General features: G+C 42.9%; 1 protein-coding gene across 1 annotated transcript; it reads right to left on the bottom strand.

Annotated features, from left to right (window-relative positions):
- Window positions 1-7,794: 7,794 nt before the first annotated feature.
- On the bottom strand, window positions 7,795-18,409 carry gask1a (golgi associated kinase 1A; the record flags this gene model as incomplete). The annotated part of the gene is made up of 6 exons (XM_080541065.1): window positions 7,795-7,999; window positions 8,381-8,484; window positions 8,781-8,903; window positions 13,397-14,242; window positions 14,576-14,743; window positions 18,362-18,409. 6 exons carry the CDS (start codon window positions 18,407-18,409, stop codon window positions 7,795-7,797), a joined length of 1,494 nt encoding a protein of 497 aa, XP_080397191.1.
- Window positions 18,410-19,790: the final 1,381 nt, after the last annotated feature.

The following is a 19,790-nucleotide window of genomic DNA, read 5'->3' as shown; positions in this document are numbered from 1 at the left end:
GTAATTTTGGGTAGGTTGTATGCATGCATAAACCCTGGCTATAATTAATGAATTATTGGAAAGTTTAGTAATGACTGCAATGCTCTCTGGATCAATCTGGACGAATAACTGACTCTATGGTTCATCAGTGCTGCTAACCGTCCGTGATTCGGTAAGAGCTGAGTAATGGTGTGCAATGCTGCTGCCTGCTGCATTTAATTGCGTTGTGTAAAACCAAACTAATTAAGACAAGCCGCCCTGATATCTCCATCCCTCGGGTTAAGTTTTCTTTTTTTGCAGAGAGTCTAAGCTTGTTGCTAGTTTGACAGTGTAGCATCTCCTATTTTTGAGACATGAGCTGGGAGTGACTGAGAGTGATGACTGTGTTAGCCAATCTAGCACTGTGAAGGATTGTCTCTCACCCCTTGAATGGCACTAAACACAGTTCACCATTGCCAATGTGTGGAATTTACTGTATGTGCCATTGTACATGAACTGACGTCATAGTTATTCGTTATGGTTGGCCTTCTGCTATGATTCCGATATGACATTTTTAATCATCTCAGATGATGGCAGTACAGTAGGTACTGGTTGTCTGGGAATATCCCCCATTGAACATGAGGTAAGCCTATACTGATAAAAACTGAATTCTTACTGAGATAGAATTATCATATTTCCTTTTTGATTGAGATATGAATTAACAGATGTGGTACCATTTTGTTTTAGAAATAGACTATGTTCTAAAATGCAGCTTTGTCATTGTTTGTTTTAAAGAGATTATTTATTTTTTAACCATTGTAGTTCATTGTGCTAAATGTGATGATGTTCTGTGCGTGTTAGTTTTAAGTCTATTCCCTCCAGTAAAGAAATTATATTTGAAAATACATTACATATCTTATGTTTACTACAATGAGCAGACAGAAAGAACATCATTTTGAGTAATTGTGATTGATTGAATAAAGTAACAATCTTTTTTTATCTGTTGCATTGTTTGTGTATTTTTTTTTATTGCTCAGACAATAAGCTTGGAATACTAAGCACAATACACCATTTCAGCAAATAATATTGAAATGATTACTGATTTAGTATACTGCCAGCTGTAGCCAGTGGTGTTGTGTGTTTGTGAACAAAGTTGAGCAAACTAAAAGAAAAGTACTCTAGTAAGTCTACAACTGGACCACGGTACAGTTAAATCAGCTTGTTTTGACTTTGGCACATTATGGTGACACCTGTATTTAGGTTGTCAATGAAAGCAGTTTACAAGTGACTTCACTTTCTTCTGAACTATGATGATTTGGCAAATTGCAAATGAACCTCAAGACAAAATAAGTTATCAATAATTGCAATACTAAGTCATGCAAGAGTAAATGTAAGTGTAAAAAATCTAAGTAGAATGTCCAGCCAGTGGACATAATGGTACATAAAAAGCATCTTGGAGATAGAAAGCGAATGCTCGCACTCTTGACCTGAACACATACTCTTTGCTATAAAAAGTAATTCATGACATTCTACAGTACCTCTCTCAGAGTCAGTAGCCTCTCGGTGTCCCTTAGTTCTCCTGTGCGGCCTACTCTCTCCACCGTGGGCGATTTTCTGCCAGCTTAACCAGAGAGATGAGATGTGCTTTGACAAGCCCAGATGGGCAGCACATGGGTAAGTGACAGTGCCCCTCCCTGGAGTAGAGTGGCAGGGGGACCTGGTCGGTAGAGCAGAGTGAGTGGTTGTAATATAGCAACTGAAGAAGAACCTCACATTCACGTGGTGGCTGTAAAGAACATGAGGCTGCTGAAGCGTAAACGGGTCTCATAGAGTCACCATTAAATGCCGTTAGAGCTTGTCACATTCCCCTGAAAGCAGCCAGGAGGGACATGATAAAAGATAATGAAATGGCAGATAATGTGATGCTCATTGTGAAGGAGACTAGTCTGCTCCCTGGCTGTCCATAATGTGAACCAGCCAGTGGGCCTGGTGGCAACAGCAGTAGAGATACACCTCCTGGAAAGTGATTTATTCATGCAGACTAGGTGTCAATCTAAGTCAGTCCTTATGTATTATTAGGCTGTTTATTTTCTGTAATCAACTGGTCACAAAGGACTAGCTGGATGTGATGAATTTAATTTTTTCGTTTCCTTTGTTTGCTCAAGGTCCCTTCACAGCAAACAACGCAAGCCAAGGCAGTTCATGTAATATGTATTCAGGAGTCAAAGTGGTCAGGTACTGACTTGCTCATGTATGTACAAGACTGTAGAGGCAGTATAAGTATTTTGCTTTGTATTCACATGGTGTTGCAGTGTTAAACCAGGGGCTCTTTTCCCTCCAAAAGAGAGCGGTGACTCACTAATGGGGTTTTATATTTGCAGAAATGCCCCAATGCAGAAGGGAAGCCAGCAAGGTTAATCTGCTTGTGTTTGAAGTGAGGTTTATGTCTCATTGACTATACCAAGAGGAAAGCTACTCCATGCTTTGAACTTGGAATAATTCAGCCCTTCTATGTCTTGGTGTTTTTTTTCTTTGAACATCTTTGAAAGGGTTACGGTCGCTTTTTGGACCACAATAGATTCTTGTGCTATCATATTAGTGTTACCTAACAATTCACAAGCTTATCTTGACTGAGCCTGGAGACAATAACCAGACAACAGCTCACATTTGGAGCGCTGAACATTTTGAACAGCTCACATTTTGAGTGCTGAACATTTTGAACAGCTAACATTTGGAGCTATATGTGTTTATGACCAAATCATCATTCGTCATTGCTACCTCAGATATCAACCTTGATAGCTTGCACATCACAACGGAGAAGTGACTAGAACATGATTACTCACATACTCGTTAATGCCACAGCAGAGCAGCGGAGAGACTGTGCTGTCTGTGATCCTGTGGCAATGCACCTTTCATCCGCCCACCCGAGAGGAGCCGTCAAGACTCTCTCATTATCGGCACTGCCTTGAACAAGCCTTGGGTTCATTCTCTCACTCTATACTCCTCTACCTGTGGTATAAGGACTGTTTTATTCCCTTCTCCTCTCCTTTCCTCTCCTCTCCTCTCCTCTCCTCTTCTCTCCTCTCCTCTCCTCCTCTCCTCTCCTCTCCTCTCCTCCCCTTTCCTCTCCTCTCGTCTCGTCTCCTCTCCTCTCCTGTCCTCCCCTCTACTCTCCTCTCCTCCCCTCTCCTCTCCTCTCCTCTCTTCTCTTCTCTTCTCTTCTCTTCCCTCCTTTCTCCTTCCCTATCCTTTCCTATCTTTTCCTTACCTTTACTCTCCTCTCCTTTCATTCTTTCATTTTCTCCATCTCTCAATCCTACGGTCCCGCACAGCCCCGGGAACAAGCCCAAAGACATCACCATTAATAAACATGAGGTGGTGTGGTGTACCGTTACTAAATTCCTGAATGCAAAGAGAGAGTAGGGCAAAGATTCCCTCTGGGGTCTGTTCATGTTTTCTTTGAGGGAGGAACACGGCACAGATTACTTAAACAATGCAGAGACTGGAACCTATGGTTGGAATAGAGGGCGAGGTCACAAAAATACATTCCAAAGGGCACAGAACAATGGAAATCTTTGGTCATACAAATTTGTCAAGTGTTTTAAATTGGTGAGTATATGAGTCATTCAAATGAAAATGTAGCCCCCTATCTTCCCAATGCCTTATGATGTCCAGTGCAAGACACTGTTCATGGCTCAGTGCTGTACTTGGTGATTGTGTTCAACTCCATAATGCTGATTCTCATAGCGCAGTGAAGCCACCTCCCTGTTCAGGCTAGCGTGTGGTTAATGTGGCCTAGGGAGGGGGTTAATGGGATAGCCACTCTCAAATTAATCAGCGGCAACTACAAACGAGGAGACTGCAGAGTAATAACAGCCACCTCACTGTGCTCCTCAAAAGCTCATCCAGAGAACACATGCTTTGGCAACACATTCAGACTCTGCAACATATCATCAGCGTCATGCAAAAGAGTACAGTGCAAAATATATTAAAACTTTGAGCTCTGCTGGAATAAATCTTAATTTGAACATTTTAGGAAAGTGGCTACGCCTATGATTCAGAGGCCGATCGGGCCATGACTCTTTTCATGACTGAATTTCAATGAGCTTTGCTACAAGATGCTGTGGCAGAAGTGATAGTGTGCTGTGCACAACTGACATGGTACACAGGTTTTTGGGTGCAGTCTATGTCATTTCGACACAGGAAACAGGCTCTGCCAGTGCGCTGGTTTATATCATCCAAATGTTGTTTTCAGCCTCCAAACTGGCAACGCTACCGGAATTAGTTAACACTCACCAAAAGGATAATGAGAAGCTGACGGAGAGTGTGGGTTGGAAATGTTTTGCTCTCCAGTGTGTACCGTGTCCAGATTCAGTAAAAAAAAAGTATATATAATTGGGGTCCATCAACATCTGTGGTACTTTCTACAATCATACAAAATCCCTATTTTGTATGATTACACCAACTGCATTTTTGTGGTTTACAAAGCTAGCAAACTTTTCTCAAATTTTATGACAAGCCTTTTTCCATGTCTTGAACGGTTTCTCTGGCTTCACATAGATGAAGGTGACAGCAGGCAAGGACGGCAGTTATACTTCACTCGGTCCTCAGCTGACAAAACAGCCTAACGGGTGTGTTGTTTTTGGTCTGGCTTTTTCATTTTGCGCTGCAGCATAACAGTTTTGTGAAGTGTTGGTTGGCCCGGAGGGTTTGTTCTTGTTGGGCCTGCCAGTCAACAGATGCAATTACAAAGAGAAGGAATTCTGAACTCTCTATAAGATATATAATTATCCCCTAGCTGTACTCTCTCCCTCTGTAATCATGTTTATAACAATCACTCCCTGAGTTATGATTAATTGAAATATAAGTTTCCATAAAAAGAATTAGAAAAACACATGTCAGTTACTTCTGTTCCGAAGACATTGGCAAGACATTGGCAAAGAAACACCAAAAGTTTCTCTTTGGTTAGAGGCTGTTTGTTTAGTTGTTGTACCTGTCTAGCTGTAAGGGCTTTTTATGATTTATGTTCCCCCCGCAAAAGACTATTTTTACTGCATTTGATTCCAACGTTCGCAGGGAGTTGAGAGTTGGTGAATGCATCCAAAACATTGTGACTCATGTTATCAAAAGGTTCATATATACAGTGTTTACCTTACCTACTGTACCGGCAAAGAAGAGACATGGAAAAGAGAAAAGAATAGTTGATGGTCCTACTGTATGTGGATCAGATGACAAGTGAAGTGAACTTTTTTTCAACTCTAAATGTTTCTGTGATCTGCGGCCAAATAACAGAATGGTCCAGTGGCGGAGGATGAGTCAAACTGTACTGAGGGCCTGTGGACCTTGTCTGTCTCAGATGAGTCACACTATCAGCTCCTTGGGAACGAGGTGCCAAGGACTGTTCTGGGTTTATTTATGGTGAATTAACATCTGCTATTAAAAAATAGCATTAAATGCTGAACACAGCAGTGAATGTGTAAACACACTTTTATTAGCTTGCGGATAGCAGTAGTAGCTATAGTTCAGGCAGCACTGATCTGGGGAGATTTCAGTGGGTTTAATGAGCTTTGAGCTCTTACCAGGATTTCTGGTAAGAGGTTCATCTTTAACAGAGACTGTCACATGCAGTTAGATCAAACCCACTAGCAGAAAGCTAATACTCTTATCACGGTTAATTGAAAAATGTCCGCTACTGCCTTGATAATTCCAAACTTGGAGACCTAAGTTATTTAGATCCCAATCATCTCCTCAAGCATTTCCTCTCATGTGGGAATGATATGGAATCATCATCATTTTAATGTCAAAGAGCATCCGCAATTCTTTCTGATATCTAATTTAACATTTGCTCCTTCAATGGGAGGAACTATCACTGGCTAAAGGTTGTAATATTGATTGGTGATTAATATTGATTGGGTAGTTATAGTGCTGCATCTTGCATGCAAAACATTCATAGAGCATCCTGGTTTTATCAATGTATGGTAGCTGCTATGAGTGCTCAGCTACAGTAGTTATCAAATGGTAAATGGACTGCACTTATACAGTATAGCGCCGTTATCCAAAGCGCTTTACAACGGCCTCTCATTCACCCATTCACACACACACATTCACACACCAATGGCGGCAAGCTACCATGCAAGGCACTTCGACGTGTGGCCAGCCGGGGCTCAAACCACCAATCTGCCAACCTTGTGATCATTAGACGGCGGCTCTACCTCCTGCGCCACAGCCGCCCCATCATGGGGCGGTTGATGGGAACAGAGCACCAAGGAGAACAACTCTGACTGACTGGGAAGCTATTGTTGACCTCCACCATGTCTTTTCATTGCGATGCGTATCGGTGAGGGATTGATCTGTGGTGAATAAGAGGCTCCTCCCTCTCAAGTCCTGTCACCCCCCTTCTATCAGACACAAACATTCTTCAGGGAGCTCCTTCCATGCATAATTGAACTAACAGGAGACAGGACAGGGCGAGCAGGCCATGGAAACTCCACATACCACAAGTGAAGCAAATCACCTCGCGGTTCCACTGGGGTAGACAGCCCAGAACAGCATGACAGCCTGACCATCTGCCTGGAGAACAGTGGACCGCTGCTAGGCCTGGCTAAAACATCTGTTTCAGGTTTGGACACCCAGACCTCATCTGAACATGTATCCATTCAATATGAAGGACCTAATTCTCTTATGTAACTGTGTATCGTTGGGAACAAGGGTCATTAGCTGAACTCATATAGCATTACAGCAGTTTTAAATAATAATACAATATGGGTCACGATAGACATGAAGTATTCTTAACCATCCATCCATATCATTTTAAGCACTAATGGCCATGTTTGCTGTTACACAGTAGGTCTCTTTATACAATAACAATAAGAATACGGTAATTATTGTGAAATATGGCAGCTGAGAAATGAGTTGTGGGAAGTGAAGTGAAGACCTTTGATATTCTGCCTCTTGGACTACCACCATGCTGGATGTTACTCTGGGTGTGACGCACACACCTCATTAACAATAGATTGTAGTCATTAGTATCCCACAACAATCCATCATGAAATGCAGAAAATGTCATTGATCCAAAGAATATTGGAATGATCCAACAATATGATAATATCACAACGATGCTCTGAATGTGTGTTCAAATGTGTGTTCAGCGTTTGGGCTAAATATAATTAATTCATTCGAAACTGTCTAAAGTGTGATAAAAAACTAAAATCTAATCATACCATCTGTTCTTCACACAGAACGCACCACGATCTCAAAGGAACCTTTATTGTAAGTGCCAAGAAGTATCAACTTTTTCATGTCTCCAGCAGCAAAAATAATTATATACTGATAAAATGTCAAGGGGGCACATTCTTGCCAAACATACAGAGAAAATACAGAATGTGTGATCTTTCTTTACCAAGAGGAGCACTGGATCCAGTCCAGAGTCAATTCATCGATCCCCCTCTTTAATCTCTAGATTATAGGCAAATGTTTATCTCGTAAAACAGACATTTGAATCATTCACTCAATCTGCAGAAAATCTCCTCAAAACAGGCAGTGACTTGTATTGTAACCTTAATTGGTGGGAAATCTTTTTTATTTGAGTGTATTGCATGAGACGGTGCAATTTGACTAACCTCATTTGCTTGCCTTAAGGGATTTGGCAAGATCTATGGATTCAACATTTATGGGAAACAGCATGAAATGAACTGATCCAGAGCAGACAGGCATGCGGGGGCGGGGTTTCATCCCATACACCAGGCTGTCTCTCTTTGGGCTACCCGGGACCAAGAGGAGGGTTGTTGCAAGCACCACCTGCCTGGATGGGGTCCAGTTCTGCACTGCGGGCTGGGTTCACAGGTCTCTGTTCAGTCTCAGTCTCTTGTCGTGGATGTGCTGCAGTAGGATCCTCCCTCTCTGCTCCACAGTGTGGATGAGAGGCTTCAGGCCACGCGCTCCCCCTCTGCTGTCCCAGAAGTCCTTGTCCGTGTACAGGGAGCTGAGGAGCATGCTCTCCAAACAACCTGACTGGAGAACTGACACGGCTCTCTCAGGAAACCTGCCGGGAAGATAAGACACTGCTTTCAACTAACGAAATCACTGATACCAGACAATGGAACATGATGCTATTATACCCAATTGTCTTTGCTGAGCACACTGTGATATGGCTTATTTGAGTTGATCTCGCCAGGGTTGTTCATTCTTGTTGAGCTATATTTCTGATCTAGCTCTTTCATACATAATAACAATGCGTTGATATTATTATGAAAGGAGTGATGAAATTCCACCCACTCACTTGGCAGGATATTGAAAAGCCAGATTGAAGAATCGTTGTGCCTTTTGAGCTTCACTGAGCCTCTGCACTCTACTGTTAGCTTATTGTCTAGCATGAAGTATTTGTCTAGACTAAAGCCAGAAGACAGTGAGTGTTCACACTCACTCATCAATGCCCTCTACTAAACGGAAGTTGAGGTTGTCATGGGGGTGAAGGGGTCTCCCTGCGTTGTCTATGAACACCAGTCTGGACGGCTCTGCCCTCCTTACCTATGGTAGAAAGACAGACAGACATTCATATATAATCACCAGCACACTATAATGTATACATACTACACAGCCAACTACTACTCATTAACCTCATATATCACGTTCTAATAGGGTACGATTAATTATATTAAAGTGGGTATTATATGAAGTGGTCAAGCCTGTTCTATTACAGCTGGCAAATAAAAAAGCAAACATTTAATTAAGAAATATTATTCTCCACAAAATGCTATCTGTACTCTTTTAATGATACAAAGCATCTAATATCCAAAAGATGTATTCATGGCAATGACATTTACCAGGATGTGAACCAGCACTAGATCCTTTGGATTGCTGCACTTGACATGCAGTAGGTTCTCCACACATGGTTCTGCTGGGTCTGGTGTGAAACCACAGCAGTAACGGTCCAGACGATCGTTCACCTGCACCGGAGGTGACAGGAACATGGATTAAAAGATCTATGCACCAGACTCCATAACAACTCTATGCAGTGTCGAGAATACTTCAAGAATACATTAAGAATTCATGACTCTTATGATGTATGTGTATGTGTGTGTGTGTGTGTGTGTGTGTGTGTGTGTGTGTGTGTGTGTGTGTGTGTGTGTGTGTGTGTGTGTGTGTGTGTGTGTGGGTGGGTGTGTGTGTGTGTGTGGGGGGGTGTGGGTGTGTAAGAGAGAAAAATAGAGAAAGATAGAGAGAGAGCGGGAGAGAAGTAGAGAGAGAGAGAGAGAGAGAGAGAGAGAGAGAGAGAGAGAGAGAGAGAGAGAGAGAGAGAGAGAGAGAGAGAGAGAGAGAGAGAGAGAGAGGGGACCTTCCATCACTTAGATGAGACAGACTCCTGAGGCAAGTTTGACATTGAGGTCAGAGGGGTTGATTACAGCAAGCAGCGGTTCAAGCCAGTGAAAGCTCTTCCTCCACTGCTCAGTTTGCCAATAAAATCAATGCAGTATTTGAATAGATATCCACCAAATATATACACAAAATGCAAATTGTATTATAGTTAAGCCAAACTTTTAAATACTGTATCTACCAGAATGTTTCATGTATCTACAGTATATTGTTGTGGGTACACTGACACAGTGACACTCCACTTCAGTGACTTCAATCAACACTACTGACTTGTTGCTGCTTACGCACTGTTTAAATGACAAAACTCCATTTTGACATCCATCACATTATATTTGCTCATGTAGGCCTATGTAGCCACTGTTGTAAACTATTCAACAGCATTTTCACACATAGGCCTATGTTGTAACTTAAGCATACGATATATTGAGACAATGTATACAATAACACGGTCATAACCGGTCATAACCCAAACCCTAACCAAAAAAGGCCTAGGTTTCCTCAATCACGATAAGATATCTCAGTGATTGAGGCGTACGATACCTCAAAGACAGAGACCTTCTCCTCAGAGAAATGAGATGGTACCTTCTCCTTACTCAAGCTGAGGAACAAACAAACTATGAAGAGCCACCCAGGAGCAGCTGCGTCATTTTGTCCTTGGTGTTGAACTGACAAATGGGAGACAGGGCCAACAGGAGTGTTACCATGGTGAGTTATGCCCCTGGAGTCCGTCTGGACGTCTTCTCTGTGGCACAACTCTGCCAATGCCATTTTTCTTCCCTTCTATGGCGCCTCGAGGAGTGTTCTCACATCCCTGCTACATTTCACTTGCACACTAGAAAACACTAATTTGGCTGGAGTCCAATAGTCTCCTAGAGACAGTATATTACACTGTATATTACACTACCAAGTCTGAAAAATAAGACATGCAAATGACAACCGCAACTGATCAGATTCACTATTTTTGCATCACGCACACTACTTTAAGTGATCACTTTATTGGGTATATCCCGATACTTCATGTTACTGTGTTATGTATACCTTCAACACGTTGTACACACAGCTTCTGGCGTTGAGCTCAACTTCACAACGGCGCACTTCTATGGGCAGAGATCTGTGCCACTAGAATCTGAATCTGAATTACTGACTTTGAATTTGAATTGCTCAATTAGAATATTTTTTTTTACTTTGAATCACATAATTTGAATTTGTATTCAATTCAGTTATTCAAGTTAAACAATACAAATTCAAATTATGTGATTCAAAGTCATTTTTTTAATTCAAATTGAGCAATTCAAATTCAAAGTCAGTAATTCAAATTCAAAGTCAGTAATTCAGATTCAGATTCTAGTGGCACAGATCTCAGAAAGTGTTATGGATACCTTCAACACGTTGTACACACAGCTTCTGGCGTTGAGCTCAACTTCACAACGCCGCACTTCGGTTACAGAAACACAGAGCGCAAATAAAATCCGCAAGGAGCGCTCGGTGAACAAACGCGCCGAAGTCAATGAGCCAACTAGACAACATGAATGTAATTAAAACACAATCGCAACACCATCTCGAGCTTCAGATTCAGAACAAGCCCCACTCTCAATAACATTAACACAATGGTAAGGTAAGGTACTATCCAGGGCAATGATACTTTGCGCATGGCGCATGGTATTTTGCTCTCCCCGGGCAGTATGTGTCCTTCACAACGCTTATTGGTGTTAGGTTACACATCAGCCCCATCAGAGGTGTTAAACGACCAGGTAGGAACAAGTGTTCAAGGGTCCCAGTCAGCAATTTCACTGAATCAATAGAATGCTATTAGCGGTTGGCCATGTTACAGGTATTGACTTCTGCAAGGAGAGGAGCTCATGCATTATTAAAATCCTCCACACACACACACACACACACACACACACACACACACACACACACACACACACGCACACGCACACGCACACGCACACGCGCACGCGCACGCACACGCACGCACACACACACACACACACACACACACACACACACACACACACACACACACACACAGTTATGCAGTCCATCTCACTGAAAAGCCAGTCTCTATCTTAATCAGATTTTTCTCGCGCTGATTTGGTTCGCTAGCTGGATTTTCTATTTAATGGAATGGGGAGGGTGGATGAAATGCTTAAATAGGCTCCAAAGTGTGAGCATTCAGACTGAACCCGCTTAGAGACAGGATATGAAAGAATGCAATTTGTGCCCTGATTTCTATAGGCCTTTCAGAGATGTTTTGCTTTTCCTCTTGAGACAATTCTTTTTTTCTTTTCAGTCGTTGTAAGACATTCTCTCCAAAAACAAGCTGTTCTCTGTCCCCTATTCATTAGCATGGGTATATAAAAGGGTATATTAATATTCACGGACCAGTAGAAAGGAAAGGACTTTCCTCAGGCTATAGAAGCATGATGCGGAAAGAAGCAGGTGCTATGACTTACACTCTCCTTCCTAATGTGGACACTCTATTCCTTAAGCATCCGTGATTGCCTGTCGTTGAACATCACCATGGCAACCCTGACATTGACTTCACACTGCCAGTGGCCAGGCATTGGGTCTTTGGAGGGCTGATGACTGAAACGTGTGTGTGTGTGTGTGTGTGTGTGTGTGTGTGTGTGTGTGTGTGTGGTTGGGGTGGGGGAGCACAGAGATGAACTGTAGAGGCCGTCCTCCTCCTGGCATGCAAACAGCACATGCATGCATCAATTACCGTACTCATGATGAGAAAACGCTGCCTTAGGTCAAGGTTTTTTTGTTACTCTCTTTAGAAATATTGAACATAATTATTGTTTGGCCCCTATTTGCAAAGATCCATTGTTCTCTCTATCTACGCTGTCCCCTCTATGGCTTGGTTGTAAAACATGTTGTTCAACATACTGTGCTGTAGCTCTGTAGAGAGACATGCAACTCAATTTAGAGGGGCAGTGCCAGGGCATGTCCCTCTCTTACTGTAATTACACCCCCTCAAAATGTCTCAGGTTTTTATTGTACATCAGCTCTACAGAAGATACAAGGGTACTGATCCGGTTCTTATAAGGCCATCGTTTATAATACAATTAAGATCTCCAGCTTCATTATTATCACCGACAGATCATAAACGAGCTTGACTCTAATTTAGGGACAAACATTGAGTATATCCAGAGGAGAGCTTTATTGGATTTTTAATTGAACTGCTCCGATGAATCAGGCCAGCAGGGAGATAGATAATTACTTATCAAGTTGTACATATAATAAGCCACAGGCTGCCCTACCATACCCTTACCTGGGCTCCATGAAAAAATTCATTATCTGATTATCAATTACATTTATCGCTCCAGAAGGAACGAGTCATGCTCTTTCCTTGACCAAGGACTTTTAATCAAAAAGCGGTTTAATGAGTTATTCAGATGATGAGACTGGGCTGTACAAGCAAGGCTCAAATTGGCTCATTAGCAGGGCTGCTATTGTAAGGTGAAGATTCCACCCAGTGAACATTTTAAATATAAATGCAAATGATAACTCGTGAGCTTAGAATGATAAGGTTCTATCTCCGTTTAGGGCAGTTCAGAGATATTGAGCGTCAAAGTTTTTACATTCCATTATGTTTTGTGAGATGGAACCTTTGTATTTTATGAATTACTAACAAAAAAAATGTCTACATTTTAAAAAGAACATCACACAGGCATTAATAAACACCTAATGGTTCAGATTATGTTTGTTATGTAACAAAAATGGAGATAGAACCTTATAATTCTAATGTCACAAACTGTTTCTGAGGGTTCCAGGGTTCCCTGGCCTGGCCTGACCACATGAGTCAACATCAACAGGGCAATGTGGCTGAGACCGGCTTTATTTTCACTTTAATGTTTCGCAGCCAGGCGAAACACAAATCACTCTCTCATTTCAGAGAGCCTGTTAAAAGCACGGTGACACTTTATAAATACGAAAAAAGTTTCAATCAGACTCTTTCATTAAGAGCTATTTGAGGTCATGAAACTTGAATCGATGTTCTCAATAGCCTTTAGCAAAGCTTACAAAGGATGACAGATAAGGATGCAGGTTTCCTTACCTGTAGGAGGAAGTCAAAGAGAGCCAGACGTCCCCACTCTGAATGGTGAACCCCTATACAGGGGGTTGAGTTGAGGGCCACCTCATGACCACACCGGGCCCTCAGCAAGCTCTGGTACTGGGGCCAGGAGATGGGGAAGGAGTTCTGGTCATTGTCAGCGTCAGCCAGGTGCTGAATGTCTGGGTTCCACCACACCACTGGCCTGGGCGTGCCGCTAGTGTACTTATAGGGAAGGATGGCATTCTGGAAGGTTCTCAACACTGTTGGCAAGCTCCTATTCAGACCCAGCACTCTGTCTAAGTGGAAGGCAAACACCTCAAACCAGTCGTCCGGGCGCTTGATCAGAGCACAGGAACCCTGCTGGCAATGCTCACCGTGGTCTCCAGGCGGTGCCCCAGGATGGGTGAGCCCTACCTGGAGGACCTGGCCATGGGCTGGCACCCTGGCCTTACTGTCCACCTCACCACCCGAGAGGAACTGCATCTTCTGGATATCGTCTGGACTAAGCCATGGAAGAGACCGAGCTCCTGTCCTTATTTTCTGGTCGTCACCGTCCGTAGAACCCCATTCAACCACCGTCTCACACCGGTCGGCGTCAGCCTTCCTCGTCTCCGACGCTGTCTTAGACCAGCCCTCCTCGTGTGTGTGTGCAAACGGACGGGGCCTCTTCCTCTCTGAGGATGTCGACTTCCTTTCATGTTTCCCGAGCACTCTGGAGACCTTTTCCGCAGATTGCTTTTCAGTAATGGCTTTCCCTCCTTGCCTTGTGTGCCTCTGTCCATCTGGAGAGCATTTGTGCTCAGATAGAACTTGGTTTGCTGTGACACTCTGGGCCGTAACTGGATCCTGAGGATGTGGTTGGGGAGAGAGATCTGAACCACTGCAGTTGGTTAGCAGGCTTCCATGCTTTGGTGCTGCGTTGACTGCGCCATGCTGGAGGCTATGCTTTTCTTTAGTGCCACTCAGTAGCTTCACTTGACCTTTGGAGACAATGTTCTCTGTGTGAGTTCCATCCTCTACATTGATCATTCCAGTTGTTCTCCTTCCCAGTTTGGGCGGCTCTACCATCAATAGATGCTTGGTTGACTCTTTTCCATCGCCGTGCTTCCAGGCTCCACTATGGCCGTTGGGGAGGGGGAGAAGGTAGATGTGGGCGTCAGTGGCCCTTCCCTCCCTGACCTGGTCCCTGGTTCCTCTGCTGGAGTGCAGGCCTCGTGAGGGCAGCCGGCTTGTCTCCGAGGCAGGGAAGGAGAGGGTGTTGATCATCATCACAGAGAGTGTGAAGAGGAGGAAGAAGGCCACCACCACCCTCCTTTTGCAGCGGACCGTTGACCACACTCTCAAGGCCTGGGAACCAGGAAGCAGAGGGGAAACACGGTAGTTAGGGCAAAGCAAAAATGCTGATTATATGATTATAATGGAGCAGCGCCATGAAATTGCAAAGATAATATGTCTACTGCTAGCTGTAGGAACGGCTCAGATGTCAGTGAGTGTTTACAGAAAAGAGAGCTGCAGTTTCTCCGAGGCTGTGAAATGGAAATACATGTGATTCATACTGTATCAGAACGAAGGGAGAGTAGAAAGGAATGTTCTCTGGAATTCAAATACTGGATGGTCATCAAAACCTATTTATATTTATCAATCTGAGTCAATAAATTATTATTTGCTGGATTATGCTATGTCATTTAAGTCTAAAAGTAACAAACGAAGCTCAGAGAGAGAGCGAGAGAGAGAGGGGAGGGGGAGAGAGAGAGAGGGAGTGAGAGAGAGAGGGAGAGAGAGAGGGCAGGGGAGAGAGAGATAGGGAGGGAGAGAGAGAGAGAGAGAGAGAGAGAGAGAGAGAGAGAGAGAGAGAGAGAGAGAGAGAGAGAGAGAAGAAAGAGACTTAATCCACGTGTAGCCTGGCTGCGAAACACTAAAGTGAAAATAAAGCCTGTCTCTGCCACAGCTGGGTTTTCCACAGCTTACAGAAACGTTACAGTTACCGAGCTGAGAGGAATACTGTGGCACACAGCAACATATTTCAGAATTGCCTTCTGCATGCAAGGCCATACAGAATGTGCTGTCCCAGGCTGCAATGTCCTTCTTTCACAGCGGACCTCAGTGATAAATGACTCTATGGCATTTCTACAAAACTGGTACCATTCCATATACTGCAATCTCCAGGGCTGTTGACCATGTTCTCATATAACGTTATGGATGTCTGACTTATGCATTGTCAATGAAAGGATGAGTCTATGGTTCCATTTGACATTCTTTGTGTACATTTGTGTACATCAGCAGCGAGAGTTTTAACCAAAACAAGCAGACGAGCTCATATAACTCCTATTTTAGAAACTCTATACTGGCTTCCTGTTAAGTTCAGAATAGATTTCAAGATCCTTCTGCTTGTTTATAAAGCTCTCACTGGCACAGCACCAGAATATCTGAAAGACCTTTTGCTAGCATATCAGCCCAATAGAGCTCTCAGGTCTTCTGACGCTGGCTTTCTCTGTGTACCACATGTACAAAAGAAGAGATTTGGTGAGGCTGCATTCTCCTTTTATGCACCCAAATTGTGGAATGCACTGCCAGTTTACATTAGGGATGCAACCTCAGCAAATATGTTCAAGTCAAGACTAAAAACCCATCTTTTTAATATTGCCTTTAAATGAAATAATAAAATTATGATTATATAATGATTAAAGCACTTTCAGCTGCAACGTTTGCAGGAAAAGCACTATACAAATAAAGTTATTATTATTATTATTATTATCATGATGGAAATAAATCGGATCATAATGACCATTTCCTCTCCATATGATCTATTATCTACTATTTCGATGATCATGTGGTTACAATGATAGGTGAGTAATTTGCCATTTCTCAGTGGCACAACTAATATATAACTGGTATAATAAGGTTAAAAACAGTCATGTGTCAAAAAGACCACATACAGTATAGTAGGCCTACGTCAGTGCCCGTCTGCCTGCACCTCTCTATCTCTCTGAGGGATTCTAAGTGAAGGAATGTTTCAAACCCCTGAGATCTTTTCCCCGTCACTGATAGTTTTATGGCTTTTCCAGATCCCACCTGTGAAAGGATTCCATTATGCTCATTGCAAAGAATGTCATGCCTGTAGTCCTGAGGGTCCTAGGCTCCGCAGCTTAGGTGTCCATAGATATCCCTGCCAGAGTAGGATCCATACTAGAGACTCTGCCAACCATAGGACACAAGGAATTCCTAAGGCATAGCTATACTATGCAGTACGCCCAGGGACATTCTGTGGGATTGCACAGTGCTCATTGAAGTCGTCTTCTGCCACAGGCCCACTTAAGTGACGCACTGCACCAGCCTCCAACTGGCAACGTTAGAGATCCCTTACACAGCCAGCTTTTTAAGAAAACAGTGATCATATTCATCATATTCCAATCTGTCAATTGTATTCACCTTACTGTATCCCTAAAAAAAAATATCTCTGTATCTACCTATTTGTTTTTACCACAGGCAGGTGAATGTAACCAAGCAAAAAGCATTGGTTAGAATAACCAGTAGTGTCGCCTTGTTGAGTCCACGGGTTTGTTTTCACAGTGGTTTGGCCAACCAGTTCTAATTAGCGGCCAGGCATGTAGCACCTTGTGTGTTGGTGTGGGTATGTCAATATCAGGACATGGTGTTGATACTCAGTGGCTTTAGCACTTTGCAAGAGCAAACATACACAGCAAGCCTATGACACGGGTCAAGAACAAACCACACCACAAAAAAACAAACAAGGGGAAATCAACCACTGGGAGGTCGTGACCAGGAGACAACGGTCATTCTGAGGGACAACACTGTGCTGAACATACACCTGACATTTTGGAATATAGGACCAACCTCAGACAAACAGGGTTTGGTCTGTATTTTAAAGTGTATTTGAATACTCCTCCACACAATTCCGATTAGATTGTGTGGAGGAGTGATTACCACCTCTCAACAAATAGCTTGAACATGAAGTCATTGTATGGCAGAACTATCTGAGGGTATTGTTTAATTCAATCAGATAAGGCTAATACTGTATAACCTGTTATCAGTGTTGTAGAGGAGAACGACCACTGAATTCTTGAATGCACAGAATGTGCACTACAGTAGAATACATAGTAAGTAAATAGCAAGTAATCATATGAAAGCATTATTGTGTTGTTGACTCATTCTTTGCAGTGGTGTTTACCGTATTGTTCAGCCCCGATGCTCTGAGACTAGACCTATTTAGAGCAAATTATTGAGACATTGAAGCAGAGAGGAGAGTCCTTAATGGGTATTTCTTTCATTTCTGCCTCCCCAGTTCTGTGCTCACAATTCATTTGTCTGTGTTCCGCCTCTGTCTAACTGGGTCTATGACAACAACAGGGCTGGAATCCTAATCGCCTCTTATTCGTTTCAGCAGTCCAGGTGTCTGGTGTTACCTTTTGTTCTTTTCTTTTTATATCTCTCTGCCTCTCTGCGGAAGCGAGAATAGTTACACAGCGTTAGGCTAGAACATGCAACAGATACTGTAGAGGAGGAGAGGCGTTTAGAGGCAGGGTAGGGAGGGAATGGTCTCATTATTTGTGACAATCGGACAGTTATGTTTTCATCTTTGGTTTCAGTGGACCACATAACACCAATTTAGCTCGCAGGTGTGCAAAACTGAGACACTTTGTCGGTAGATAAGTAATATTACACAGACAATTGCAATCTGCGTCAAAAGAAGACAATTTCAAAAACAGCTCTTGACACTAGGCAGTGCAATACAGTGCAGAAGTAGCCTCTGCTACGGGTTACAGTAATCATCACAAACGGTGAGACATGAATGAAGACAATCTAATTGACCTTATTATATTCTCTGCATTTACTCTTTATGACCAGTGTCCTCAACCATCCCAATCTGTAGTTCAGTGGGGAGGGCCAGTGAAAGGACAGGACAGGCTGGTTAGTAGTCTTAAGGCTGTATTCAGACACAGTTACAGCCCCAGGCATTGAAGCAGTGAGGTCCAGCTCTATTAGCGTGGTCATTGTGCATGGGGACGAAGCCTTTCCTGCTGATGCATTGTAGTTAATCACCCATTGAGAATGAAATCCTTGGCAGAATGTGAGAAGGAGCGAATTCTCCCGTCTACCATGGGAAAAAGGATGCTCTGCACACAGAATGTTCAGATAACATTGTCTGGTCTAATTCAATCTTAGCCTTCAGTCCCATGAGATAAGAGAGTCAACATCCATGTGCTAATAGGTATTATCCATTTAGGCATATTTTATTGTGTGAGTTAAATGGTGTTAAATGATGTGTGTGTGCACACAAATGTGCATGTGTCTATATGCATGTGGGGCCCGTGGGCGTGAGGAGGTGTCAACCATTGACAAAAATGCAATGATGTTATTTCCTTGTAGTATATTGTGAACATAAAATAGTTTAATAAATCATTAAATAGTCATGCTGTATGACTATTCAGCTCTTTTGGTAATTATCTTTCCTACAATAGGACATGAAGTCTCTCTGAAAATGGTGCCTTATGGTGTGAAAATCCGACAAAATCCACTATAACAACACAAAGAAAAGTAAAATATGCATATTTTGCCTAACCTAAAGTATGAGCTGCTTACTACAATATACATGTGTCTCTTCCAGACACAGTCCTGAGGCAATATTAAATGAGAAAAAATAGCAATTATCTAAATGTATAAATGCTATGCCCAAACCAAGGCAAAAGAAAGAGCGAAACAAAGGATTGAAGAAATCCACTTCTGTCAGTCTGTTGAAACTTGCTTTGTAAAACCACCTAGAACAAACTTCAAAATAAACAATAACTGCAGTGGGAGGTGGTAGGGGGGAGCAAAGCCAAGCCCATCATGTGACAGTAATTGGACATGATGGCAGGGAAATGCAGTTTGAAATCCCTCCACTGCTGTCAACATCAGCCTGTCACAGAGGGGAAGACCGAAATTGAACCAGCCAGCGCATCTCTGCTCCCTGAAAGATCACACCATTCTATGGTGCAGAACACAATACAGGGCTCTACTCGACTGAAACAGCCAGGCATTAACTCTTCGGTTTGTTGAACACACATTCATGAGAGAGAGGAAGTGGTCTTTTTTTATAAAAATGTACAAGAGAGGAAACAGTAACGTAACATGCCGGAGGGTAAAACGCCTGGAGGAAATGAAAACATCAAGGTGCTGCGCAGTGGATTAATCTGGAGTCACACTGCAATGATACCACCACGCATGCACCCACACCCACACACGCACACGCACATTCTTTCAGTGTTTTCCGTCAGGTCGCGTTGCGTGTAGCATTGCTGTCTTTGTGTCTGATACAGTGATCTTCACAATACCTGATGTTGCATATTTCACCACCACGCCCCATCCCATGGCACTAGAAACCCCATCTAGCTTT

Source organism: Nansenia antarctica (genome assembly GCF_963989245.1).
Source record: "Nansenia antarctica genome assembly, chromosome: 10".
NCBI classification, from domain to species: domain Eukaryota; kingdom Metazoa; phylum Chordata; class Actinopteri; order Argentiniformes; family Microstomatidae; genus Nansenia; species Nansenia antarctica.
Note: the sequence above shows the minus strand (reverse complement) of the source record. Positions and strands in the feature narration are given on the sequence as shown.